Below are 27,536 nucleotides of genomic sequence, written 5' to 3'. Positions count from 1 at the left end.
TGTTCTCCAATGGTCTACATCCCTAGAATAACCGGCACACTATATTAAGCTGAAAGTCAAATACTTTGCAAAAGCATATAAGAGTCTTAAATTTTGATCCAGCAGCCAACCATCTATAATGTAACTTGGGAACACTTTTTCCAACTATTTCAAGAAAAACGACTTTTGCACGTCAGACATATAATTTCCTTTTATATGAAGACTGTGCTAGAAGGTTGTAAAAGAAAATGGCTGCGAGCAACTTTGACGTCTTCTGCATTCTGTCCAGCACAGAACACCTTTGAAATTAGTTATTATTACCATGGCCTCCGTATCAATCAATATGCTCTGTACCATTCATCAAATCCCAATTTTGTTTTGCTTTCAAGAAATGCTATTTCCCACACAAATGTGCCCTTACAAAACATTGAAAATCCAAGCTATCCTCACAGTGACTTCATCATTGTGAAATGTCTGTTCTCTGTGCCATCTCCATTCTTCAGCAGGCCATTCTCCTCATGTTCTCCAGGCTGAAGCCCAAACTTTGCACCTTTGTGAATTCAAATGAATAACTGAATTTAAACTTTACTGTAATAAGTCACAATTTCTTTTTTGGGTCCATTTAGGTTATTAAGTTGAAGATTTTCTTTAATATATCCATTCCCATTTTGGTTTTGATAGTCATAGGCCTTCAGATTTAAAGGAGGTTTACATTTATGCCAGTTCTTTAGAAGTGTATTCATTGTACCCTGACTGGTTACTCCCAGGAGTTTGTCTGACTCGTCTTGCTCTGACTTCTCCTTGTCATCTGATTTATCTACTGACTTGCTGTGTAGAATATGGGAGTGGCCCATGTTCATGTCTTGGTTGATATTCTCAAAAAACTGTTGAATGCAAAGTTTAGCAAAGCTTTTAGCGTGTTCAGTGCAGGTCTCATCAAATAGCTTGCGTTCTATGTCGATGTAGTGTGACCAGTATTTGCTTTTTAGAAAAGCCGCTTGTGTAAAGCAGGGTCGGATGGCTCTGACGAGGAATGCAAAAAACGTCATCAGTAGGACAAAGGTCCAGCCAAATGCCTGGAGAGAAAATAAGGACAGTTAGTGGCTTGCACATTTTGTAAGTAAGTAGTAGCTTATGGCCTGAGAAAACCAGCCCACTGATAGACTTTTCCACTGTTCCCAAAGATAATATGAAATTGTATGGATTTGTGAAACTTCTATGCCTAGGGGAACTTGGGAACTTTAGTGTTAGATTATTGGTAAAGGCAACGTAATAGTGATGGACTGAAAATTTGACTTTAGGGGTTATTCCTGCTGCACAAGAATTGGAAATACTGGGGGCAGAACCAGAACTGCTGTAATCAGATTCAGAAACTATTGGTTGCTTGACGGCTAATTGATCAATCAAGCTGACAGGTATTCATTCGTTTTCTGAATTTGATTAGTCCTGTACAAATTTTTTTTTTTTTGGTTTAGCCTTGAGGAGTTTTCTGCTCCGTGTAGAGCACAGGTCATACTCAAGCCCTCCTTGCCATTTTATGTGGCCATTGAGGTTTAAATGTCCATCACTTTAAGCAGTAAAAGAAAGAAAGCCTGTCACTTCACAAGCAGCTGATTGGGTGAATCAACGTGCAGGGATCACGTCCATTAAAGCCACTGGACCCGCTGGGGTTCAGGGCGGGTTCAGTGGAGCAGCTGTTACTTAGGAGTGCAAGTAAGTTATCAGCGCACACTATGCTGCACTACTGTGCGGTGCGTGCACATAACTCATGCTCCTCTCATTCTCCTTATCGGTATGCCCAACACTCTGGCCCCAGGAGTCCCCCATAATGAAATAATTTTCTCACATGGCCGTAAACCCTTTAGCTAGCACTAGGCTAGCTAGTAAAGGTGTCCGGCAACCCCGATCCTCCCCCCCCGCTTATCCCTCCGCTTATACATTCATTACCCAGCCTGGATCCAGCGATCACGCAGCCTCCCCGCACAGCTCCGGTCTCTCTCTGGGGAGGATCGGGTTTTGCGCATGACGTCGTGACGTCATGTGCAATCCTCCTCATTGTGAAGACCGGAGCTGTGCGGGGAGGCTGCGCAGAATCCTGGATCCAGGCTGGGTAATGTATAAACGGGGGAGCGGCGGGGATCGGGGGGTGCCGGACACTCTTACTAGCTAGCCTAGTGCTAGCTAAAGGGTTTACAGCCATGCGAGAAAATTATGTTATTTTCGGGGCAAAAAGTAACAAAACCTCCTGAGTGGCATAACGCTCAGGAGGCTAAGCTGCACTGCTTTAGCAGCTTAAAGGGACTCTGAAGCGAATTTTTTCTGCAATATTTACCTTTTAATTCTCATCAGCGGTAAACCACCGCATCCCCACTGAAAAACGAGGGATGCAGACCCCCCAAATCCCCGGGCAAACATCCACGACCAACTTTGTCGTAGATTGTTCTGCCCTGAGAGGCAGAGCTACGGTATGAGCTGTAGCTCTGCCTCTCCTGCCATCAGTCGCCTCCTCTCCTCGCCCCTCTCTGTGAAGGAAGAGTGAGAGGGGCGGGAAGAGGTGGCGATCCGCCGTGATTGACATCATAAGAGGCAGAGCTACAGCAGAGAGCTCTGCCCCTTCCAGGAAGCGCCAGCCAGATTCCCAACCGGGGATTTGGGGGGTCTGCAGCCCTCGTTTTTCAGGGGGAATGCGGCGGTTTACCGTTAATGAGAGTACTGAAGCTAATTAAAAGGTAAATATAGCAAAGAATTTTCACTTCAGACTCTCATTAAGGAATCAACCCATTTGTGCCTGATACACAAACCAGTGTTATTACTGCTGTGCGGAGACTGTGCACAACAATGTTACCGGTACTACCGCAGTCAGTGTACCACCGATACTTATCCTGTACCATGAGGGTTGCTACGGTAATGGGGTTACTAACTTGCATTACCGTAGCAATGCTCATGGTACTCTAGTACCGTGGGTGGTTCTTATAGTGTAACTCATGGTACACTGCCTGTCGTAGTACTGATAATATTGCCATACGCTGTCTCCGCATTAGAGCCCATTGTTCATTTCAGAATGGTTCTTTTTGCGCAGTTGGTTTATTATTATTTTAATTGTACAGTAATAAAAATAGTGAAAGTAAATGTAGCCCCCCACCTTCAAGCCTTCTTGCCCCTTTCTCCCCATGCAGGCTTTTATTGTTGGAATGGCTGCATGGACAGTTTGAGACTCCGCTACCTATACAATGCTAGCCCACATGGTGCATGGGGAGATTCTACAAGAAGGAGGCAGAAATTCTCACCTCCTCTTGCAAAATAACCATCTCCATGTAGAGGACCAAGATGACTCATTCCCTACTCGATGTTTAAAATTCATGACTTATCCCACACATGTACCAGTAGATATGAGAGATCCATACCCTCACCCTTCCTAGGATCAATGTGTGGATGTGTCCCTTGTACTTGTGTAACCCCCTCAACAATGACAGTGCATACTAGTGGTTCTTAAATGCATATATGTGTGGGACAACAAGTCAAATAATTATTTACTGCTGCATAGTGTTGTCCAGATCATGAACGATTTGGATCTTTGATCCAAATCTATTTTGTGAGTCGAATCATCCGAATCATCAATATGAGTGATTCGGATCGCAAAAGGGGCGGGGCTAGGAGCGACACGCCCCCCTCAGCGGGCAGCGGGGTCCTGGAAGCAGAGCAGAGATGGATCGCTCTGTTGGAGGGGAGCCTGCCTTGCAGGGACACAGGTAGATCAGAGAGAGGGGACATGGGTGCCACTGCCAGCTATGTGTAGAGCACACATACTGGCTATAATGTGCTGCTCATTATAGGCTGTCTGTTCCGTAGTTGTGCACAGTGAACAAATTGGAAGCTTTTGGCTCAGCTCAGCACAGCTCAGTAACTTTGCAGGCACTGTGATTGCTGTGCAATATGATCCTCCTGCACTGCTCTAAACAGCTGCACTTCACTTCTGGGAATGCTTTCTTTCACTGTGCGACTTTTGCATTCAAAGTATACAGATGAACATATAGGTGAAATATATGTAAAGCATATGATTGCAGCATGTGGGTATTGTGTGCAAATAAACATTTCTGCTCTCTGCTCGTCCCTCCTCCCTTCTCTGTCCACTCCCTGCCCTCTGTCCATCTTCTCCCCTTCTCTCTGTGTCCACCCCCCTCCCCTTCTTCTGTCCTGCTAGTCATTTCACCCCCGAATGCTTCCCTTATAAAATGATCCGAGATTCGGATCTGGATCTTTTCAATGATCCGATTCGAATCATCCGGATCATTGAAACGATCCGAACTTCGCATCTCTACTGCTGCATGCTACACTCTTTGAGCAGAGAGGGTGTGTGCTTTCAGAACATGTCTGTTTTGTTCTAGGACAATAAAGTTGGTTTTGAGCAGGGGGGAGGGCTGTTGAGCTAGAGGAGAAAGGTTTGTCACATGGTGGGCAGAGAGGGAGTGCTGAAGGAAGAGAGAGCCTGTGAAAAGGATTCTAGCTTTCTGAAGAAGAAGAAGAAAGTTCAAGTGAGGACCCCAAGTACAGCTGTCTGCAGGGAAGAGCATAGTGATACCTCAGGAGAGGACCATCTAACATTAGAGAAAGCAGTGAGCCAGACACCCAGAACCCACAGACAGAACTCCAGTCTGCCAAGCTGCATGTGGCTGCAGTTCTCAAGAGAAGTCTCCCACTCACTCTCCACACAGACTGATATATCATATGCATAGGAGGTGTGTTTCAGCCCATCCAGACTATCTGTGCTGTGTAGCTCCTGAGAGAGACGTTAGGCCCCGTTCACATCACAAACGCGGATGGCCATGCGTGCGGAACGCAACGCATGCGAACACACGGCATTCATGTTTGTGTGCGTTGCGTGGCTGATCCCATCACTGAAACGTGAATGTGACAGCCACGCGTTTTTGCAAAAAATGCGTGCAGCATGCGTTCCCGGACCGCACAGGTCCGGAACGCATGCAGTGTGAACATCAGACAGTGCACTCTATGCGCTGTCTGATGTCGTGCATGTCGGCCTCCCGCACGCGTTTCCAAAACGCGGCTGGAAACGCGTGCAGTGTGAATGGGGCCTTATTGTCAAGAGAAAGTATCCTACTGATAAATGATGCTCAGTTCTGGTGAATGTTCTGTTCATGAAGGATCCTTAAGGAGACAGTGTTGTATTGCAAAGTGAAAGTGTTCTACTGCTCTGACATTGCTCAGTCCCAAGAAAAGCCTAACCTGTGAATGTTTTGTGCATAATAAATCCTTAAAGAGACCGTGTTGTACTGCAATGTAAAAGTGTTCTACTGCTGTAACTTTGTTGAGTCACCAAAAGAGGTTAACACATTGCTTGTTATGAGATTGTGAGACATTGCCTTATAGTGGACAGAGAAGTGTGTTCTCTCACTTTACATTAATGAAAGACAAGATCTTCCTCTGGGAAAATATTTTCTGCATTCACAGCTCAACTTAATTAAACTTGTTATACATTTAATCTACATAAAATGAGTTAACGCTCTGATTCCTGGCCTTTTCTTTATTGCCATATTCAAGAAAAGTATAGTGTCGCAAGGTTAAAGAAGAACCCCACACAGGGTTACACTTGACTTGGTTTTCTGCCCCCTTCTTGCACAGTTCCTCTTATATCATGAACATGCAGGCTGGTATTGTTAGGGCCCTTTTCCACTAGCAGTCGCTAGCGTTCACGCTGAACGCTAGCGATTGCTGAATCGCAAAGCTAAAAAATTACCGGCGATTTCCTGACGTTTGCGGCCGCGATTTTGCTATGCTATGCACTGCATAGCAAAATCGCGGCAAATATCGCTCCGCGCTGCGATCGCGTTTCAGGCAAAAATGAATCGCAGTAGTGGAAATACCCTACCGCGATTCCTATGTTATTTAGCAAACCCTAGCGATTGTAAAATCGCTAGTGGTTTGCGATTCCGCTAGCGCAAACGCGCTAGTGGAAAAGGGCCCTTATAGTTCAGTTGATAGAACCCCATATTGTCTGCTCAGCCACTCTGACCACACCAGCCAGAGTTTTTTTTTCTAATCGAAATAAATGAAAAGAAAAAACAAACATTGAGGTGATGTGTTGCGCTGAAGACAGCTTCATGAAAGAATTTAGTCTCCTTGTATTGTTAAGGGCAATTTTGGAACATGCCAGGTGAGGGCCCAATTCACAATTGAATTGCATGTCAACTTTTGTGCAATGCAGGGTGATAGACTTGCATGCAGAGTCTTTTATTTACTGGAATTGCATCAGGTCCCAGGTGCTCTGATTGCACGAGTTATTACTGGTTGAAATGTGTGACTTGAATGCTACTGAAGGCAAAAAAAACCCAGCACGACAACCGGGCAACTGACCTGTTTGAAAACAATGTAAAGATGAATGTCCAGTCTCCTATGTATCTTTGTAATAGTACTGATTTTGTCTCCACTCAGGACTCGTTTCCACTATCGCGAATCCGCATGCGTCCAACGCATGCGGATTCGCACGTGGTATGCAAGTGAATGGGCCTGTTTCCACTGTTGCGTTGGTGATGTGCGTTTTTTTGAGCGGTGAAAAAAACGCACAAAAGAGCCAACGAATTCGCCTGAGAGTGGAATGCATGCGAATCGCATGCAATGTATTTAATAGGGAAATCGCATGCGTTTTCCCCATGCGTCTTTTGCCGCGAATTCGCATAGGTACCGATATAAATTCACACAGGCAGTGACATGGTTAAAATCGCATATACCCTTACCTATGCGAATTCGCGGCAAAAACCGCATGGGAAATCGCATCCGCATGCGATTTCATCAGCGGTGGAATCCAGGCGATTCCGCACCGCAATAGTGGAAACGAGCCCTCATTCTTGACTAATGCTCTCAGATGGATTTAGCATAGGAAGGAAGGCTATATGTCCAGCATCAGTTCCTGACCATGTTTGTGTGACAGAAGAGTGCTGAACATATGAACACCATGGTACCAGTTTCAAAACATGTATAGAGGAATATCTCATTGGCAGCTGGAATGATTGCCATCTGTATGTATACTTAGAACCGTGGCAAAAGTTTTGGCAAGGGGTAACCTTACATGGGTACTGTTTTTTATTGTCCTTGTATTATGCCCTTCCCTTTCTCTATTCGTACGTTTTAGATAAACTTTGGTAAGAAAGGGGCCTCTTTATTTCTAGTTTGATGAAGGTGTTTGCACCTTCAAATAGTGCAGTAATCATGATAAAGTATACTGTATCTGAGTTTATTGTGAGATGAAAATATAATGCTCCATGCAACAAACCACTTTGTCTTAACCTGGGATGGGCAACAGTTTTATGACCAGATGGCTGGCTGCTGGATAATTAAAGGGGGAACCTGAAGCGAGAAAGATATGGTGGCTGCCATATTTATTTCTTTTTAAGCAATACCAGTTGCCTGGAAGTCCTGCTGATCCTCTGCCTCTAATACTTTTAGTCCATAGACCCTGAACAAGCCTGCAGCAGATCAGGTGTTTCTGACATTGTCAGATCTGACAAGATTGCCTGCATGCTTGTTTCTGGTGTAATACGGCCACTACTGCAGCCAAATAGATCAGCAGGGCTGCCGGGCAACTGGTATTGTATAACAGGAAATAAACATGGCAACCTCCATATTCTTCTCACCTCAGTTGTCCTTTAAACAGCTTGAGACAAAATGTAATTCCCTCCTTAGATCATGATAATTTGTATATATAGGATCTTCTCAAAAAATTAGCATGTTGTGATAAAGTTCATTATTTTCTGTAATGTACTGATATACATTAAACTTTCATATATTTTAGATTCAAATACACACAACTGAAGTAGTTCAAGCCTTTTATTGTTTTAATATTGATGATTTTGGCATACAACTCATGAAAACCCTAAATTCCTATCTAAAAAAATTAGCATATTTCATCCGACCAATAAAATAAAGTGTTTTTTTAAAAAAAAAAAAAGTCAACCTTCAAATAATTATGTTCAGTTATGCACTCAATACTTGGTCGGGAATCCTTTTGCAGAAATGACTGCTTCAATGCTCGTCGTGGGCACCGATCAGCTGCAGGGGGCTGAGGTAAGCCCCAGGTGAGTAAAACTCAATTTATTTTTTTCACTTAAGGTTCACTTTAAGGCCGCTATCGAAGCATCCTGGGCCTCCATAACACCTGAGCAGTGCCACAGGCTTATTGCCTCCATGCCACGCCGCATTGAAGCAGTCATTTCTGCAAAAGGATTCCCGACCAAGTATTGAGTGCATAACTGAACATAATTATTTTAAGGTTGACTTTTTTGTTTTAAAAACACTTTTCTTTTATTGGTCGGATGAAATATGCAAATTTTTTGAGATAGGAATTTTGGGTTTTCATGAGCTGTATGCCAAAATCATCAATATTAAAACAATAAAAGGCTTGAACTACTTCAGTTGTGTGTATTTGAATCTAAAATATATGAAAGTCTAATGTTTATCAGTACATTACAAAAAATAATGAAATTTATCACAATATGCTAATTTTTTTAGATGATCCTGTATATATTTTTTCATATCTCTACTTAGCTGCTTTTGGATCTCGTCCTCTGTTAGAATCTGTAATGACCATACCTATCCACAGGGCGTTTGGAGAGTTCCATATATTACCCCCCCCCCCCAGCCCCCTTAAGATTACTTTTAGATTGAAGTGTATGATTAAATGTCTTAAGGTGCCTACACACTTATTTTGTTACTGAGAGGGTTAATAATCCAGGGGTATAAATAACAGTTTGTATACAGTTCAGCAAATGAACCACAGGCTGAATGAACATTAAAACCTGCTGTTAATTACCTCAAACAGCTGAAACGTTAAACCTAGATTTTTAATTTCAAAAACCAAAATAAAGGTGCCAATACACTATTCCATGTTCCTGGCAGATTGGATCACAATCTAAGGGAATCGATTTTTACAGTGATTCCTCTTCGATCGATTTCCGATCAGTTTTGACATAATATCGATCAAAAGTAGCAATTGGACCAGATGGAAGATTTAGGTCGATTTGGGGGTGAAGCAGGAGCAGCAGTCGATTCGCATCAAACAGTGCAATGCTGCAGCTCGATCAATTTTTCAGTACACTCCTGGCTGGAATCTGTAGAAAATCTGTGTGCTCTCTGTGTGGTAAGAATCTATTCCAATCAGAAGGAAATGGATCATTTTGCCACATTGAGTGGCAATCTATAAGTGTATAGCTACCTTAAGACTGTTGTTATCAGTTTATGCTAACTTCAGGTTGGCTTTAGGGGCCCATACACTGGTCGATTTCAGCCATCAATCAATCCAATTTGCAGACAAAGCCAACAGTGGGCCCCTGTGCAGAAAAAATGAAGGGGCCCCATGTGAGTGTCCATAATCATAACAGATTATGGTTGGATCCAAATAATGACGATAAAAGTACATGAATCTAGGTTACATTCTGTAGGCACTTGTAATGTAGCACACATGTTATACTCATGGCCGGATTTCTGGCAAGGCCACATAGGCCATGGCCTAGGGCACCAGATAAACAAGGGGCGGCCTGCAGATAGTGGGCATTATTTGCAAGTGTCCAAACAAATGAAAGGGTCCAGGATAACTGCACTATTAGTACCAGCTGGCATCTGCCTGTGCTATGCTACAGGCAGCTGCAGTCCATTAACCAAACGTTTGTGAACAGTGTGTGACTAGCAAAAAGCCAGACCTTGTCCAATGACATAGCAGCAGCTCCAGGCAGTTACAGACGGCCAGGTCTCACACACTTGGTGTGGGGGATGAAAGGACCAGGGGCAGCACCAGCAAATAGTACAGAATACAGAAGGCAGCCTCTCACAGTACCCATTTCTTAATTATTGATTGGCCAGCACTGTACCCTGGAGACAGCAGTGGGTACAGGACTCACTTTTGTGTGTTGCTGACCCCACCCAATGTCCAATTGTGAGCCACTTTTGACTATGTGAGTGTGGTGGATAGCTCCCACCACGGCCATCACCTGTAGATCGCTTGATTGACCAGTTCCCCCGTGTGACGAGATTTATTCACTTCACGTTGCCATGGAGACCTCGGCACTAGCCGCAATAGTGGACACCATCGGCCCAAAATTTTGTGTGTGTGTGTGTGTGTGTGTGTGTGTGTGTGTGTGTGTGTGTGTGGAGAGAGAGGTGGTAGGATACTGTTTCGGTTGGGGCGGCTGGTAATAGTCGGCCTTGGGCGGTAAGAAGTACAAATCCGGCCCTGGTTATACTGGTATGTTATGTCCACTTTGATGGTCCGCCTGTAGCCCAGGGCAGATGCATTACCACCATTGGCTATATGGTGGAGTGCATCCGCCTGCCCGGGATTATCACGGACTGCACAGAAGTGTGGCCGGCTTACTGTGACAGATCCCACAGATCCGTTGCAGAGTCACAAGTGTAGACCACTCCTATTTATAAAATAGGAGCCGTTCACTATCTAATTAGCAGAGAACGGACAAAAAATGTCCTCCGCTCAAGTGGGAACAGAGCCTATAAAGGTGGCCATACACTTATAGATACAGATTCGACCATCAGATAAATTTCAGATGCCTGTCAAGTTGAATCTGACAGGAATCTATCTGATGTTTGCCACACACTAGGAACAGATTTCCAATACATTTCAGAATTAAATCTATTGGAAATCGATCTAAATGCATTATTCGACTATTAGAACCAATGCAACTCTATGGGCCATCGATCTGCTGCTGGCTGGCATTTTCCATCCTGTCAGATGGATCAAATCGATCAAAATCGATCGATCTGGGAATTTGATAGAATTGATTTCTGATCGATTCTATAGAATCCATCAATGGCTGAAATCGACCAGTATATGAGCCACTTAAGTGTTTGCTGGCTGATAAAGATCTGTTGAGGATGTATTTTCTTACTCGGATACCTTCATTATCTTACTCAGATACCCTCACTTTAGACAAGGGGTTTCAAAGTCGATTACAAAGTGGCTGAATTTGAACACTAGGACCAAGTTGCAGGCCAACCTCAATGTCTTGTGGCCACCTCCCTTATACAGTTCCCTGGTGTCTAGTTGTCCCCCTTTCCCTCCCCTTTCCAGTTTCCTGGTGTTCAGAGTTTGATACATGCTTTAGTTTATGGGCTGTCAGTAAATTTGCTGAAGATTTTTAATAGGTTGTTTAAAAAAAAGCTAAAGAAAAACGTTTCCTAGAAGCCTGTCTTACCATAATGAGATTCACCGACTGGGTGACAATTTGCATTCTGTTGCTTGCCAGCGGGTTAACTCTTTGCATTCTGTAGAACTATGGCATGGGGAATGACTAGACAATCTAGCTGTAGTAATACAAACTCCTAGTCATGGGTAACAACAAGCTGCTTCTTAAGGTGCCCATACACTGGTCGATTTCATCTATTGATCGATTCTATCGAATTGATTGATCGGAAATAGATTCTATCGAATCAGCCGATCGATTGATTTGCGGCCGATTTCGATCGATTTGATCTATCTGACTGGATGGAAAATCTAGGTAGAAGATCGATGGCCCATAGAGTTGCATTGGATCTAACGGTCCAATAATGCATTTCATTCTGAAATCTATTGGAAATCTGTTCCTAGTGTGTGGCACAAATCATATAGATTCCTGTCAGATTCGACTTGACAAGCATCTGGCAGAAATCTATCTGATGGTGGAATCTGCTGCAAATCTATAAGTGTATGGCCACTTTTAGTTTTACATCCTCTGTGCAGGTGAGAGATCAAAAAGCTCAAATGTGATTGTAACTATGAGCAATGGACATTCTTTTCTACGTTTTAATGATTCATTCTCCAAGTTTTTATTTTACCATTTTAGTTTTCTTTGTGCTCTGAACTACAGACTAGAATTCGACTTTATGTATTAGAATTTATGTGCACAAAGACCTGGTGACTATGCACTGATACAGTAAGGAGAGGCTTTATGCATACTTCTTTTGGGGTTCTTTAGACACACAGAACTGCGTGACTATAGTAAACGGAGACCTGCATTTTTTGCAGAATCCTACGTAATGTAACTGTGCCAAAAGTCAGCTGCCGGAGATTACACTTAAAGTGAACCTCTGGACTAAAAATCTACTCTGCAGTACTGAAAAGGCTTGGTGTTTCTTTAACAGGTTCACAGCATCAGAACTTTGTTTTTCTTACCAAAGCATCCTTTTTAGCTGCATTTTTAGCTAAGCTCCACCCATCAAAGAAAACTGCACAGGCTTTTATACCCTGATGCTGTGCAAAGCATGATGGGATTTCCTATGATGTTGTTCACGTTGCCTAGCAACTGGGAGGGGTGATCAGCACACAGGACAGTTGGAACTGTGACTCATGCTCCCTGTCACCTCCTTTCAACCAAAATATGGCTGCCCTAATGAAATCATGTTCTTTCAAAACAGGGTGGGTAAGAGATTATATTACCTATCTATTTTAATTAACATAACTAATGTAACTTAATGACAGTATGTTTGTTTAGGCTGAAGTTCCTCTTTAAGTACTGCTTTCTTTAGAGCCTAGGTTCTCAACGTGTGGTACGCGTACCCCAGGGGGTACTTCTGATGGTTCCAGGGGGTACTCGGGCTTTATATACTTAACCAAGAATAACAAATTTAGAGTTGTAGAAAATGATAAATCCTATTTAAACAACACCAAATTAGTGTTTTAGCTATTTAAAAGCAATAGTAAAGGCTTGGAAATAGTTTAGAACCAATTATCATGTACTAGCTTTAAATATATATTTGTCAAGGGGTACTTGTGATAATGTTTACAATGCAAAGGGGTACTTGGTGAGTACAGGGTTTTAAAAGGGGTACATACCAATAAAATGTTGAGAAACACTGCTTTAGAGCATAACCTTATAATAATAAAAATTCAATACAAGAATTGCACAGTCCTGTGCAGATGTTAATATTCAGTTAAGGTGCCCATACATTACTTGAATAACATTCAATATATGATGCATGCTGCTCACCATATTTATCGTTTTCCAACTGAAATCAATCAAAACTATCGATCTGGCATGCTGGAAAGCTCTCACTTGAAAGGGCTTGTCAGGTGCAGCAATAGCTGTGTCTGACGGACCTCTGTGCGATCTCCCCATGTGTAATGTGAACCCCGAGCCCATGGTGAATGTTGCAGTGTAGTTCTGGTTCACCTGTCCGCCTCCTCTTGTGTCCAGTGTCTTCTCTCTATTGTAGCCGGGGCTCCTGTACCCCGTGACCTGACGGCATATACAAGGTCACACACGTGTCACAGGGATACAAGCATCCTAGCGGCAATGGAAAGAAGACATGGGACACTGGAAGCAGCTTGCTGGTGGACAGGAGAGCCATGGTACAATCTGTGTAGCAGCATTAGATTCCTCTCTCATCAGGTTCGAACAGAGAGGGATCTATCTGATAATAGAATCTGCTGCCCCATCCCCATGTGACAATGTAAGGACACCTTTCAAGCATACCTGTTGCATACAATAGTGATTTTCTTTTTACATGATGGAAATCTTAACTACCTACTACAAATGGTAACAAGAAATAACTTCTCTGTGATGAACAGTTGCTTCAGATCATTTTTACACAGCAGGTTTAAAAGTCCTACTGACATAAGCAGGTTATGGCTCCTCCCCACACATCACAGGATCATGCTTCACTCTGCTCTGGTGGAGAGGCCAGTCTATATTATGGAAAGGAGGCATGACTGGTGTTCTATACAGAAAACCAGAAATCCCTGGAAGACTATAGGTGGGAAGTGATATGATAATTCTGATGTACAAACGTAATAGATAATATGGGCTCAATTTCAAAAAAACATACAATTGGATTTTCTGCTGAATTTGACTGGCCTAATTCCATGCTGCATACAATCTGCATTAAGTATGCACACAAGCTAAAATTATGAACAGGTCATCGACCATCTCTGTTGGAGCCTTGCTTTAGGCCTCTTTCACACCAGACAACGCATGCAGGAGTTGAATAGCCTGCGGCGGGTCGTCAGGAATCTGCGGTGAGACGCAATCAGCGGCGGTAGCTATTAATTGAACCCGACTGGAAACGCCAGGTCCTGGTGTTTCAACGCTCCCAGGTCAGTCGAACCGCAACCCACCAAAACACAGCGCCGGGTGTGAAAGTTAAAATAAAAGTCTATGGACTTTCATTTTACCTTGGTTAACGCAAAGAATTGCCTTTGCGTTGAAATGCAGGTAAAGTGCTCTGGTGTGAAAGAGCCCTAAAGGGGAACCCTAGGTGAGGAGTGATGTGAAGGCTGCCATATTTATTTCCTTTTAAACCATGCAAGTTGCCTGGCTGTCCTGCCGATCCTCTGCCACTAATACTTTTAGCCATAGACCCAGAACAAGCATGCAAATCAGGTGTTCTGGCGCAAGTCTGACTGGATTGGGCACATGCTTGTTTCAGGGTTGTGACGCAGACACTACTGATTCCAGAAGATCAACAGTACTGCCAGGCAACTGGTATTGTTAAATGGGAAATACATATGGCAGCCTCCATATCACTTTCACCTTAGGGTCACTTTAATAAAGGAGAGCAGTACACTGATATATCTCATATCGCATATGGCCTTATTCACACTGAATTGTTACACTTGTGTATCATTATGCGTAACATTAAGCTGTCTTTTGCACTTGTTCATATGTATACCAATGCACAGTAGTGAAGCACTGGGCAATGCAGAGGGTTTGACAGCTCCAGGTCCCCTGCACCATCAGAGCCCACCACGGGGCACTTCTTCAACTGCTGTATTAGTTCTGCATTGGTGCTGAGCTGGTAATGATCACCTCTATTTTTGCTTTAAATAGTGGTGATCATTAGAGGAACCTATAGTGAGGCTTTCATATTTATTTCCTTTTAAGCAATACCAGTTACCTGTCAGTCCTGCTGAACTCCTTGGCTGCAATAGAGTCTGAATCACACCACTCACACAAGCATGCAGCTAATCCAGTAAGACTTAAGTCAGGGCGCCTGATCTGCGTACTTGTTCAAGGTCTAATGCTAAAAGTATTAAAGGCAGAATATCAGCAGGACAGCCTGCCAAGATGCATTGTTTAAAAGGAATTCAGTATGGCAGCCTCTATATCTCTCTCGCTTTAGGCTCCCTTTAACAAACTGTGCCCCTCCCCCTGTTTACACCCCTCTGGCACTGTTGTCCTGACTGGCAGGTTTTGGTGCTGTATACTAATTGTTATGTACAGAGTAGTAGAAGGGTCCCAATGTAAAACTTGCAATGGGGCCCAGGGCCGGCGCTTCCATAGGGGCAATGGGGGCAATTGCTTCAGGCCACCGGAGCTTGTAGGGGCTCTCCAAGGTATCTCCCTCCTCCTCTCCTCTATGGTGACTCTATACATGTCTACATGGAAGGAGGAAGAAAGGTACTGGCAGAGAAGTCGTCCAGGGCACAGAGCATGGTGCTCCTTCCTGTGTCCTGCAGGGATTATGCAAGGGGGAATAATGGGAACTCCAACAATGCATTTGGAGACATGATGGACACCTAATGATATTCTGACTGGGGGGGGCAGAATGGGGTCTGGCAGCCAGCTTGGGGGCCCTGGGGGATGAATTTGCTGCAGGGGTGGGGAGGTGCTAGGGGGGCGCGCCCAGTTAAATTTTCCCTGAGTCCCCATTGTAGCTAGTTGAACCGGCCCTAGAGGGGCCCATCACTTCTTAGCTATGCCACTGCCAATGCCCTATGATGTAGAAAATTAATGCAAATCGTTTTTAGCAACCAGTTTTAAATAAGCTCAAAGGCTATTTTTGGGTGCTATCCTTTACGACGACTGTTCAGTTGTACAGTGTCAGCATATTACACAGTGCTTTACATTATCTAAAATAATGATATTCAAATATTAGCATAACAGACCATGAAAGAAAATACGGTAAATGTATTATAACCTGAGAAATGCAGCGCAAGTATCTGGTCGCCACTTCCTGTGGTATAATGTGGTCCCCATCATAGATGTCTTTGCAAGGAATCCTGGCCAGAATTCTCTTAATTTCCTTATCGGACAGGTCCACACCGGTCATATTGCCCAGCTTGTCCACCGGCACCGACGTGCTAAACGCACATATAAAGCTCTCGCCATGCAGTAACGTCACTGATATCCACACTGCCGGGGCAATCAATGCCCGTTGGGTCATAGAACAGAACATATACCGCAACACCGCCGCATCTTTCTGCCTCTCACCCGTCGGCCTCTTCCATTCCTCCGCTAGCATGGACACGTTATTGTTCATGACAAAACCCAATAAAAAGAAGACAATCGGGGGCACGCACAGCACCCCCATTGCATAAGACATGTTATAGGCAGGTAGGCACGGGCAGTTGAAATCAAATGTCGTGTACAGTTGGGCACTGGCGAGTGCCATAATACCACAGATGCCATTCATGAAAGATTCCTGGTTGGCCTGCAGGAACTGGAAGATCATACGGAACTTATCCATGTTTCAGCTTTTTCTTTTTCAACAAGGAGAGAAGATAGAAATGATCCTTTTTCTTGTGCTGTCTTCACTTCAAAGAGTATATGATCTTTATTGCAGGAGTGCTGATTCCTTTCTTTTTCTCTCCGGTCCTTTTATTGTTAGCTTTTAGCAGGTGCGCAGTCCATTCAGTTTAATGCTTCATCCAAATTGTGTTTCCAGTGGCTTTGAATTAAATCAGGTCAGCCTGTTGTTGAATCCGATGCTCAATCTCAGCTTTTTTCTGAAAACTATTAGATGAGAAGCTGTTTGCAAATTCTTCTGTGACGTCTGTACTCCCACAATAGCCAGAGACAGAAAGCCAGCCTACCACACACCTATGCAAATCTGGACGGATCTGTCTAACAGGCATCTGTTTTGTGAGAGCCCAAAGAATAGAATGCTGGTAACTCATGAGTAGACAGAGCAGATTTCTTTTATTTTTATTTTACTTGTGATTGTTTTTTAGTTTTTACCCTCCATGATGATGACATATAACATTTCAGAATTTATCTAAAGCAGTGTTGTCAGGCTTGCCTGGTCAATGGCTATAGGTCAGACTGTATGCCCATATGACTGACCTATAACACAGCCCTTACACCTGCTAAAAACTCCTACCTATAATACACACTAACAACTCTGCAGGGAGATGTGGCATACAACTGACAAATAGCCACTCACCAATTGTACAGGCAGATAATGCAATGGGCATAGAATAGGAATAGGTATATAGTCACCTGAGACCTAGTAGCAAGGTAGTCCAGATGACGGAGGCAGGTGGATTCAGAGGCTGAGAGTTCAGGTAGCGTGCTCGTGCAAGCCGGGTCAGGGGCAGGCAGCGTTCTTGCGGAGTCCGGTAAACAAGCCAAGGTTCAGCAACAGGTAATCAGGCAGAAGCGTGGTCAGACGGAGCTGAGGTTGGCAGCAGGAGATCAGACAGAAGCGTGGTCAGACTGAGCAGAGGTCGGCAGCGGGATATCAGGAGTAAGCACAGGTTAACACAGGCAATCAGACAGGAATGAAGTCAGGAACAAGCAATAGTCAGCAACAGATCATCCAAGGCGTGAGGCTCCAGTGGCGTAGCTGAGGAGCTATGGGCCCCGGTGCACGTTTTACATGGGACCCCCCAAGCACTCTATACATTACATAACAATTGATGTGGCACACCAAAACCTGCCAAGGACAACCAGTGTCAGAGTTGCAAGAAAGGAATTGGGAACAGTGTGTTAAGGATTACTGCTACTCAAAGCATCTATAGAAGTGATTATTACAGGCACAGGACCAATAGAGCACTAATACTGTGATAGAGGGTGGACCCTTCGGGACCCCTCTGGCCCAAGGGCCCCGATGCGGTGGCTACCTCTGCACCCCCTATTGCTACGCCACTGTGGGGCGCATACCCAGCAACAAGCCAAAGCTAGAAACTATGAATGGCACGGACAGAAGCGCTCAGCAGATTCAAATACTATCATTCCACCAATCGGAGTTCAGCGTGTCAGCAATCAGCGGACACTCAGGGAGACATGTGACTACTGTTGCGTAGACGGAGCGCGCACTGAGATGTGTCCTCCGCCTGCCGCCCTGCATGCCTGTGAGTCAGCGGCAGGGACAGAAACAAACTGAGTCAGCGGCAGGGCCGCGGCCGCCGGCCTGCCGACCTTACAGTACCCCTCCCCCTAGGAGTGGACTCCGAACACTCCAAACAAACTTCATTAACTTGTTCTCCATCCCTTTCAAAGGGTGAAGGAAGAGCACACATGACAAAATTATTTTCTGGAGAGATATCTTGCGTGCTTAGCTGAGTTCTCTCCACCTAAGCTAAGCATGGAAGTTTCCCCAACTCTTAGGCCACATACAGACATCAGACCATAGTCTTTGGAAAATGAAAGATCACAGACCAATCTTACCACCCTTCCTGTAGTATAAGAGCCATACTCTACACAGTCTTTTCTATGGAGCTGAACTCCCCATCAGAAAATTTTTTTTGCAAGATGCTGCACACACAGATGCTGTACAGACACAAAAGATCAGTATCTGCAAAAGATCTGTTCCTGCCAAAAATCCATTCCTGCAAATTGCAATGATAGTCTATGAGATCTGCAGATCATCATACACACATGATTTAACTGACATCCATCTGCAGATCAGATCCACCAGGATGGATTTTCAGATCTGCAGATCTGCAGATGAATGTCAGTTAAATCATGTGTGTATGATGATCTGCAGATCTCATAGACTATCATTGCAATTTGCAGGAATGGATTTTTGGCAGGAACAGATCTTTTGCAGATACTGATCTTTGGTGTCTGTACAGCATCTGTGTGTGCAGCATCTTGCAAAGATTTTTTCCTGATGGGGGAGTTCAGCTCCATAGAAAAGACTGTGTAAAGTATGGCTCTTATACTACAGGAAGGGTGGTAAGATTGGTCTGTGATCTTTCATTTTCCAAAGACTATGGTCTGATGTCTGTATGTGGCCTTAGGTTTGTTGGGACATGATTGGACCATGTGTTCCGAATCACCATGATAGAAAGATAAATATTTAATTTTCCTACGAGTTCTCTCTAACTTAGAGACTTTTGTAACCCCTATTTACATTAGTTTAGCGGCCTGACGACCTTACAAGTGTATTCTGAAGTGGAGGACTAAAACCACTGATGGGCTCCTAGTCCCCAGGGGGAATAGTGCTCACGATAGTTGGGCATAGCAGAGTTCTTAACATTTGTACAGAATTGCCCCATCATGATTTGCTCACACAGGAGATTAAAATAAGCCTTGCACATCTGTGTGTGGGTTTGTCCATTGTATTCAATGGTGGCAGTGCAACGAGGCTTTGATGATGGCACATGACTAAGCAAAGTTTGGGAAACCCTGATCTAAAATGGAAGCTGATTTTAAAATTCAGCCAATTTTTTTTTTATTTGATTTAATTTTTTTATGGTTGGGATGGAGTTGGGAAAGCATGAGACCCATACTGAATTTTTATTGTTGTCTGTTTCCTTGTAATGGAGATTAACTTCCTGTCTCTAACAATAACAACCGACTAGACTAATTAACCAATTTTAAAATGCCACCGGAGCTGTGGATATTTTGCTTGTTAGTAGCTGTCAAGTGAGGCATTCTCTCCTATGGTACCAGTTTACACTAACAAAGGCAGTGCACTCAAAATGGTGCCATGTGGGTTTTTTCTCCCCCCTTAAAAACCAGAGCAATTTTCACATCCCGCTCCTCCCATTCATTCGCCAATAACTTTATCATTGCTTATCACACAAAAATGAATTATTAATTGATTTTTTTGTCACAAATTATTCTTTCTTTGGTTGGTACTTTTTGCTAAGAATTATTTTATTTTATATGCATTTTAAAGGGAATAATAAGAAAACAATGAAAAAAAAGCCTTGTTTCTGAGTTGTCAGCCATTATAGTTTTAAAATAAAATGTGCTACGATAGATAAAACCCACATGTTTTATTTGCCCATTAGTCGTGGTTATTACAATGTTTAAATTGTGTCCCCGTTCAATGTATAGAGATATTTTATTTGGACATAAAGGTGTATTTTTTCCGTTTTGCTTTTTATATACTATATCAAAGATTGCAAGGCTTTATTTACAAAAATAACAGTAATAATACAGTAATATACCCTTATGGCATGCATATTAAAAAGTCTCTGTTACTTTTTTCCCTCCTAGTCTTTTGTTTTGGTAACTATGGGGTTAGGGGGTGAAAGGGGTTAAAAATAATAAAAATGTATTTTTATTTACAATCCGATAAGGCTGGCACCACAAATACGTAAAAATCAGCTCTTTAATTAAACCTCATTAAAATGACATTATGTCAGATATAAAAGTAGACTATCCACTTTCCACTTTTATATCTGACATAATGTCATTTTAATGACGTTTAAATAAAGAGCAATTTTTTACGTATTTGTGGTGCCAGCCTTATCGGATTGTAAATAAAAATACATTTTTATTATTTTACTTCTATGTGGTGCCAGCCTTATCGGATTGTTTATGGACTGGTCTCTGGTGTCAGGACCGTAGGCTTGGGCACACTTTTTATTTTCCTTTTTGCATGGGCGCTCCTTCACTTCGTTTTTTGTATTTATTTTTTTAAATATAATAGTGTATGTGGGGGGATTTTTACTTTTTGGCCACAAGATAGTGCCACACTTAATTCCAGTGTACTGTGAACAGTACTTAGGAAGTGTTATGTGTAAGGGCTGGTTCACACTGCAAGAGCTTTCTAAGCACTAGTGATTTGAAAAGCTCTTGCTAATGCAATGCTATGGGTGATTTTTATAAAATCACCTTGCTCTAATGAGAACACACACATAGCATTACATTAGCAAGAACTTATAAAATCACAAGGGTGGTCTCTAACAGGCCAATTTCTAGCGAAAAATAGTTTGTAATCAGCTAATTCAGTGAAATATCATAATACATTGTTGACTACACCATCAACGAATCAATCTTTGCTTCCTCTCTATCACAAGCAACAAGAAGATCCAAATTTTGGTTTTCGGATGACTTTTTTTTAATCATTCCTAATATGATTGTGCCCATCAACGGATATTATTTACAACCAATCCGATCACATCCGATCAGAATTATCTGACTGCTCAGATATGAAGTACAGAGGGGCGTAGATAAGCATAGCGCGGATCTGCAAGTAGTTAGAGGCACTGTAACAACATAAAGCTGAATGTAGGAATTTATGCAGACTGCCCACTTTTATGTTTATTATCCTGGTTTCAGCATCAGAAACAGTTACTTTAGGTTTATTCTATGTAAACTCACCTTTCCAGTAATGCTTTGCCTAGGCTAATTAGATATGCAGAATTCTGGGAGACCAGGTGTACTTTGTACGTGTTTCACAACAGAGTACACAAACATTCTGCAGAGATCACCTGCTCGTATGAAAGAGGTGCTGCCTGTGATAAATTTCACAGTATAATTGAGGGAGATTAAAGATTTTACAGTGGGCAAACACTGACTTTATAATTTATAAATTAATTTTATAAAACATAAGCAATTCTATTTATTTTTCTCACTACAGGTCCTCTTTAACTGATGACTGTTTACACTGCCAGCTCTAACATTTATTTTGTTACAGTTTGACTAAAATGAACCTGCAGTAAAACAAACTGATGAGACAAACCATTGTATATATATGTACCGGAAATACCATTTACAGACAATCCCCTACTTACAAAAGTCTCATACATACAAAGTTATTGTGCATAAAATACACTGTATCTTTGTTTTTTACTTTTTTATCTTTTTTTTAATCTTTTTTATTTTTACTTGTTGTGACATGTTACATTATTGTATAAACTGTTGTAAGTAGTTGAAAGCACTTGGAAAATGTGAGAATCCGCTTAGCTGCCTGCGCAGGCAGGCAGCCTTTTGACCATTGTGTAGGTTTGCATGCTGCAGGACTCTGGAAAGGAGACCTTCTGTCAGTTTTGCAGCTTGTGCTTGCTGAGAAATTTGCATACGTTGTCATGCAAATTGCCTGGCCACATTCATTGGAGGCGTGTACTATAAGTACTATGTTTTTCCCACAATGCTTGGCTGGTCATAAGGATTCCTTCCTGTGAAACACTCCTGGAGGAGTGTCAGCCATACTCTCTGTTTGAATATCAGCTTAGAGTAATCCCTGGAAACTGCACTGGGCAGGGTTCCTTAGTGCAGTTAGGATTGCTTATCTGTTTTGTTTGTTCTGTTGCGATTGTCCTGTCCCAGCGGTGGTCGACAGGAAATCGTTCTGTGTGTCTGGGTGCTAACCGGAACAGCGGTTGTTACTGGTAGCCCCTTCTGATCTGTTTCCCTGGATCGCACTAGCATCCTGCGCTAGTGCTGTGGATCCTTCGGTTCTGCTACTCTGTACCTGGATCGCACTAGCATCCTGCGCTAGTGCTGTGGATCCTTCTGTTCTGCTACTCTGTACCTGGATCACGCTAGCCTCTTTTCGCTAGTGCTGTGGATCCTTCTGTTCTCCATCTCTCTGTCTCCCTGGATCGCACTGGCCTCTTTTCGCAAGTGCTGTGGATCCTATCTCCCGCCTGTTCCTGTTTTCGTGTGTCTGTCTTGTCTGCTACGAACGCTTGCTGGAGGCTCGGTGAGGTAACCGTTAAGCAAGCGCTCGCGTCCTCTGTTTCATGTTTGTCTGTCAGTGGTTAGTTAGGCGTGCTTGTCTCTATTGTGCTTATCACGTGGAGACCGCGCATGAACGCGTGCACTGTTGCGAATGAGTGCGGTGTTCGCGTTCAGTTAACGTTTGTTATTTTCCTTATCTCCTCATTGTATGATTTGCTGTGCCTTTGCTATCCTCGTATTCTGTTCTGATCTGCCTTGTCACTTCTGGCAATCGCCTTTCTTGCGGTTGCGTTTCTGTTTCGTATCTGCTGTTGTGTGTGCGCTGTCGCGGGGTGGCGACTAGATTGGCGCACACACATACAACCTGTCCCTTTGCTCGCTCTCATTCGCAATCGCTTCTCTTGCGATTGCGTTCTGCGCTTTGTACAATTCCTGTCTGGCATCTGTGGAGGTACAGAGGATTGGTTCCTCTGCACTCCCCAGCGCCATCTGCCGACAGGAATTTCCCTCTACAGGTGCGTAGCACCTTTTGCTGGGTTCCTGCAATTATACGCTTGTGGAGGATTTTCGCCGTATCAGCGCACACGTTTGCGCTGATCACGGAGAAAGTTCCACAATCGTTACAGAAAACAACCCAAAAAATATTATTTACGTTTAGTCAACTTAAGAGTTGGACATACAAAACAATTTATCTACATGTACTAGTAACGTATAACACAAATCCACTTTCAAATAAATTTGACTTAAAGTGAACCCGAGGTGAGAGGGATATGGAGGCTGATATTATTATTATATTTTAAGCAATACCAGTTACCTGGCCCTCCTTCTGATCCTCTAATACTTTCAGCCATAGACCCTGAACAAGCATTTGCAGATCAGGCATATGGAAGTAGTCTTTATAGTGTTTTGTGATGCCCTTTGGTTAACCTTGACTAATATCTCATAGTGAGCATGGCATAGGTAATCTGGTTATGAGAGAGGATATACTGAATGACACAAGTCACCTGCTGTCATCACTTCTAATCTTTTAAAGTGATTCTTTTCCGCTTTAGAAGTAAAAAAGAATCTAGTTTGTGTAGGCTGCCCTCATCCTACTGCAGGTAAATATAGAGAATTCGTTCCCTCACCAATCTTCTTTCCTTCTCAGGAGAACACTTTCTTATTGCACTTTCAAAAAAGAACAACCTACATTTTGATGTACCGTATATTTATATTTTTCAATATTTTTTACACAAGCAAAAAGTACCTGTATATGATACTTTTATGTTAAACTTATTACGTTGAGTATCTACACAACTTTTTTTTTTTTTTTTTAGCTTTTTTGAATTTTGACTCCATAATAAGTTTGCTTCTTCAATATTCATAGCCATAGTTCTACTTCTCTTAAACATGCCAAGTATGATCTGTAGCAGGGCTGTGGAATCGAAGTTGAGGAGTTGAAGCAATTTTTTAGGTACCTGGAGTCGCAATCGGTGGTTTCATAAACTGAGGAGTAGGAGTCAGATGATTTTTGTACCAACTCCACAGCCCTGATGCGTAACCATAATCACTATATACTGTACCTATCCAAATTATATCATTTTCATAGAATTTTTTTTGATGTCTGAGGTCTTCAATGTGGAGAGTGTAATGCCCGTTTTTAAGTCTAAGTTCACAGTGGGGTGTTGTGGTGAGATGTAATGAAGGCATTTTAATGCACAGAATCACACTGCAAGTCTAAGTCTATGCGATGTTGAGAATACAGATACATAGACGACCTCTTGGTCGTCTGGGACGGCACGCACGACGAGGCTCTGAAGTTTGTTGACTTCCTTAACATTAACAATTTGAATCTTGTCTTTACTTTACAATGGTCACCTCAAGAGGTCAATTACCTTGATCTCACTCTTAGGGGCGATTTCGCCCTGGCCTCGGTAGTCTCTAGCACGTACTGCAAGCCCTGCAGTGGCAACTCCACCCTGAGGGCGAACAGTTGCCATCCCCTTCATACTATCCGAGCGGTCCCGGTGGGTGAGTCCATACGGATCCGTAGGAATTGCTCTGATGTTTTGGTTCTTGGGGTGGAGCTGGACACTGTAGGTTCTCGTCTTGCGGAGCGTGGGTATCCCAATTGGATGATACAGAGGGGGAGGAAACACGCCCTCGTGAGAACCAGGGAGGAACTTTTACATCCCGTTTCTCGAGGGGCACGTTCGCGACCAAAGATGGACACAGTATTCGTGACCACATACAGTCAAGAATACAGACAAGTTATACAAATTATCAAAAGATGCCTGCCAGTACTGCAGGCTGACGACACTCTCAATGTGATTCTCAAACAAGGAGTCAGTTTTGCTAGCAGAAAGGCCCCACATTGGGGAGCATTTTGTCCCCCAGTTTGTTTACCACCGGCACACAACGACCGTGCTGGTTAACTACCCAAGGTTCATACAGATGCAATTTCTCTACTTGTAATTATTGTAGCTTTATTACTCAATCTATTATCTCCCTCTCTAACGGGAAAATTTTTCCTATTAGACAATATATTAATTGTCATACCAAGTCCGTTGTCTATCTTATTTCATGTTCCTTATGTCAGGTACAATATGTGGGGTGTACTACCCGACACCTCAGACAACGGATAAGTGAACATTATAGAGGAGCTGGCTGGCTCACTGTAGAGATATCCAATGTGGCCAAGCATTTTAGGTCGGTTCATTCGGGTGACATGTCCTCCTTTTCATTTCAAGGTATAGAGCGTGTCCAAAGACCTTTGAGAGGAGGGGACGCTTACACACGTCTTCTCACTCGAGAAGCATATTGGATTTTTCAGCTAGGGACACGCTCACCGAGAGGTCTTAACGCCAGATGGGACCTACACTCAGTTACCTGAGAGATATATACTGTCCTTGTGTTTTTGCTTCTGTCTTTGTTTTGTCTTGCCTTGATCCACTGTGAACTGAATTCATAAAAGTTTTGGATGACTTGCCTATGTAGTTGGCGACACTGGAAGTCTCCTGCTCAGTGATTTACAGAAATTGAGAATACTCTCCAAACTGTTATTGTTGTTCCTGCTGCTCATTCTCCCCTCATGGGACTGAATGTTCTGACTGGTGGAGAGAGCCCAGCAGGGTGTCTACTTGAGTAAATGTCAGCCAAATCCGCCATGGAATATTGCTTTGTGCATCATTTATGCAAATTTTGTAGTGCTATTAACATGAAAGAAAATAAGGCCTATAAAGGAAGGGGGGCAAAGATATACAGATAAGGCATTGAAAGAATAAATCTGGTCGGGGTCTGTCACAGGAGCTCTAGTGGTTGACCGCACTTAGCCTTCTAAACGGTGCCAGCGCACAGATCGTGCGAACTCTGGTCGCAGTCAATGCGCAGGAACCGTTAAGAATTAGCCGCGGACAACTCAGAAGGGAGCCTGTGAGACACGGGTGATTACCACTTCACCCACTGGTTCAGAGTAAACTGCCACCACCGCGGTTATCATGGGACCGTGGGGCCCACTAACTGACTGACTAATCCTGCGAATAAAACGGTTAAACACACGATATTCTGTCTAGCCAACAACAAACAAACAGTAGCGTATCTTCAGAGACCCGGGATCATTTCTGTGTGTGCTGATAAGCAGGGTAGCGGAAAGTGAATGACTTGGAGAAAGTCGTTTATTCACGCAATATAAATAATTAATATATACAGCCAATTATTAAACAGTAATAGCCAGTATGAAAAATAAAAGAAGGGAGAAAAATACTTAGTTCCTGGAAAGATGTCCTTATTGTGGGAAGAATCATAAAGTCCTTGGTTTCAAAGTCCAGAGTTCAGAGTTCAGACCAGGTGGATACCAGCATATCCTCAAGCTGGCATCTGATGAGTGCAAGATGGTTCAGTGTGGAGGACCCTGAGTTTGGGTCCTCAGCCATTCTTATGCCCCTGCTTCAGTAGGAGGGAGTGAGGGCGGGGAGCTATACACCTCCTTCAAAGATGAGATGAGCCCTCCTCTTGTACTGGGGCTAGAAATCATATCTACCCATATATGGGCTCTATCTCACAGAACCGTACAGGTCAGGGCAGATTTACTAATATTTTCAGATCTGCCTCGATGTACCCAGCAGTCTGATACCAAACATGAGGGGTGGGACCCCTGTGGTACCATTAGGGCACTGTTGGACTGCCTAACGGGCAGTCTTTACCTCAGAAGGTTCTGAAATGTTCTCAGAACCAACGCCAGGCAGGGCCCTACCTGCTCTGTTAGTTTGGAGGGTCTGCCAGCCTGGCAACACAGAAAATATGATACATATAGCAATTTATGGAATATGAGAGACCCCTGGGATTTATACCAGGTCATTCCCAGGCAAAGGTTCTTTGAAGTTGGCAGCAGCAAGCCACATGTCGGCTCCCTGCTGGGAAAAGGAGTCGGAGTGTCTGAGTTTCCTCACTCTAAATTGGTTCTGTCATGGTGTTTGTCACCTTATACCTGATGGATGGGCCATCAGCACAGCTTGAAGCCAGGGACTCTCTGGGCCCAGGCTCATTAGCATATCAAAAGAGCCATCCTGCAGTTAAGGTGATGCTATTCCTCTGCTAAGAAAGGACTGCAGACCTCCTACACAATAAATCCAGATTCTATCGATTTGAAGCGCAATCGACGCAGAGAATCGAGTGCGATCGCTTTTCTTCACGGGCGGTTACAGGACGCGCCTGCGGCCCCGCAACCGTCCGTGACAGGGTCAAGCATGTAGCCACCAAAAACATGAACTCAGTGTGATTGGTTAAAAACTTAAAACATTTTCTATGGTCCAACTCACATTGACCCATGATTCCATTTCAGTGTTGCAGAAAAATTCAACTGCATGCATTTTTCCAGACAGCAGAATGTGTGAATAGTACACCACGGCATCGGGTGGTAGCAGTCCAAGAAAACACAACGGACAGCAATAATAGCGCATTTTTCATTACAGATGTGGTTTGACCCACTGCCTTAAAGAGACT

The 27,536-nt window shown here is 43.3% G+C and overlaps 1 protein-coding gene across 1 annotated transcript; it reads right to left on the bottom strand.

The window, feature by feature from the left end:
- Positions 1–235: 235 nt before the first annotated feature.
- LOC137534204 (calcium homeostasis modulator protein 1-like) lies at positions 236–16,440 on the bottom strand. The gene is made up of 2 exons (XM_068255605.1): positions 15,892–16,440; positions 236–1,055 (listed from the first exon to the last, which is right to left on the bottom strand). The coding sequence occupies exons 1-2, from the start codon at positions 16,438–16,440 to the stop codon at positions 558–560; spliced, it is 1,047 nt and encodes a 348-aa protein (XP_068111706.1). The 3' UTR covers positions 236–557.
- Between the last annotated feature and the right edge of the window lie 11,096 nt (positions 16,441–27,536).

Source organism: Hyperolius riggenbachi, chromosome 10, assembly GCF_040937935.1.
Source record: "Hyperolius riggenbachi isolate aHypRig1 chromosome 10, aHypRig1.pri, whole genome shotgun sequence".
Lineage (NCBI taxonomy): Eukaryota > Metazoa > Chordata > Amphibia > Anura > Hyperoliidae > Hyperolius > Hyperolius riggenbachi.
Note: the sequence above shows the minus strand (reverse complement) of the source record. Positions and strands in the feature narration are given on the sequence as shown.

Bases quoted from the DNA above. Each gene is read 5' to 3' on its own strand.
- LOC137534204 (XM_068255605.1), bottom strand. From the start codon at position 16,440: ATGGATAAGTTCCGTATGATCTTCCAGTTCCTGCAGGCCAACCAGGAA. The intron at 1,056-15,891 runs GTTATAATACAT...TTTTCTCTCCAG, and splicing joins ACTTGCGCTGCATTTCTCAG to GCATTTGGCTGGACCTTTGT.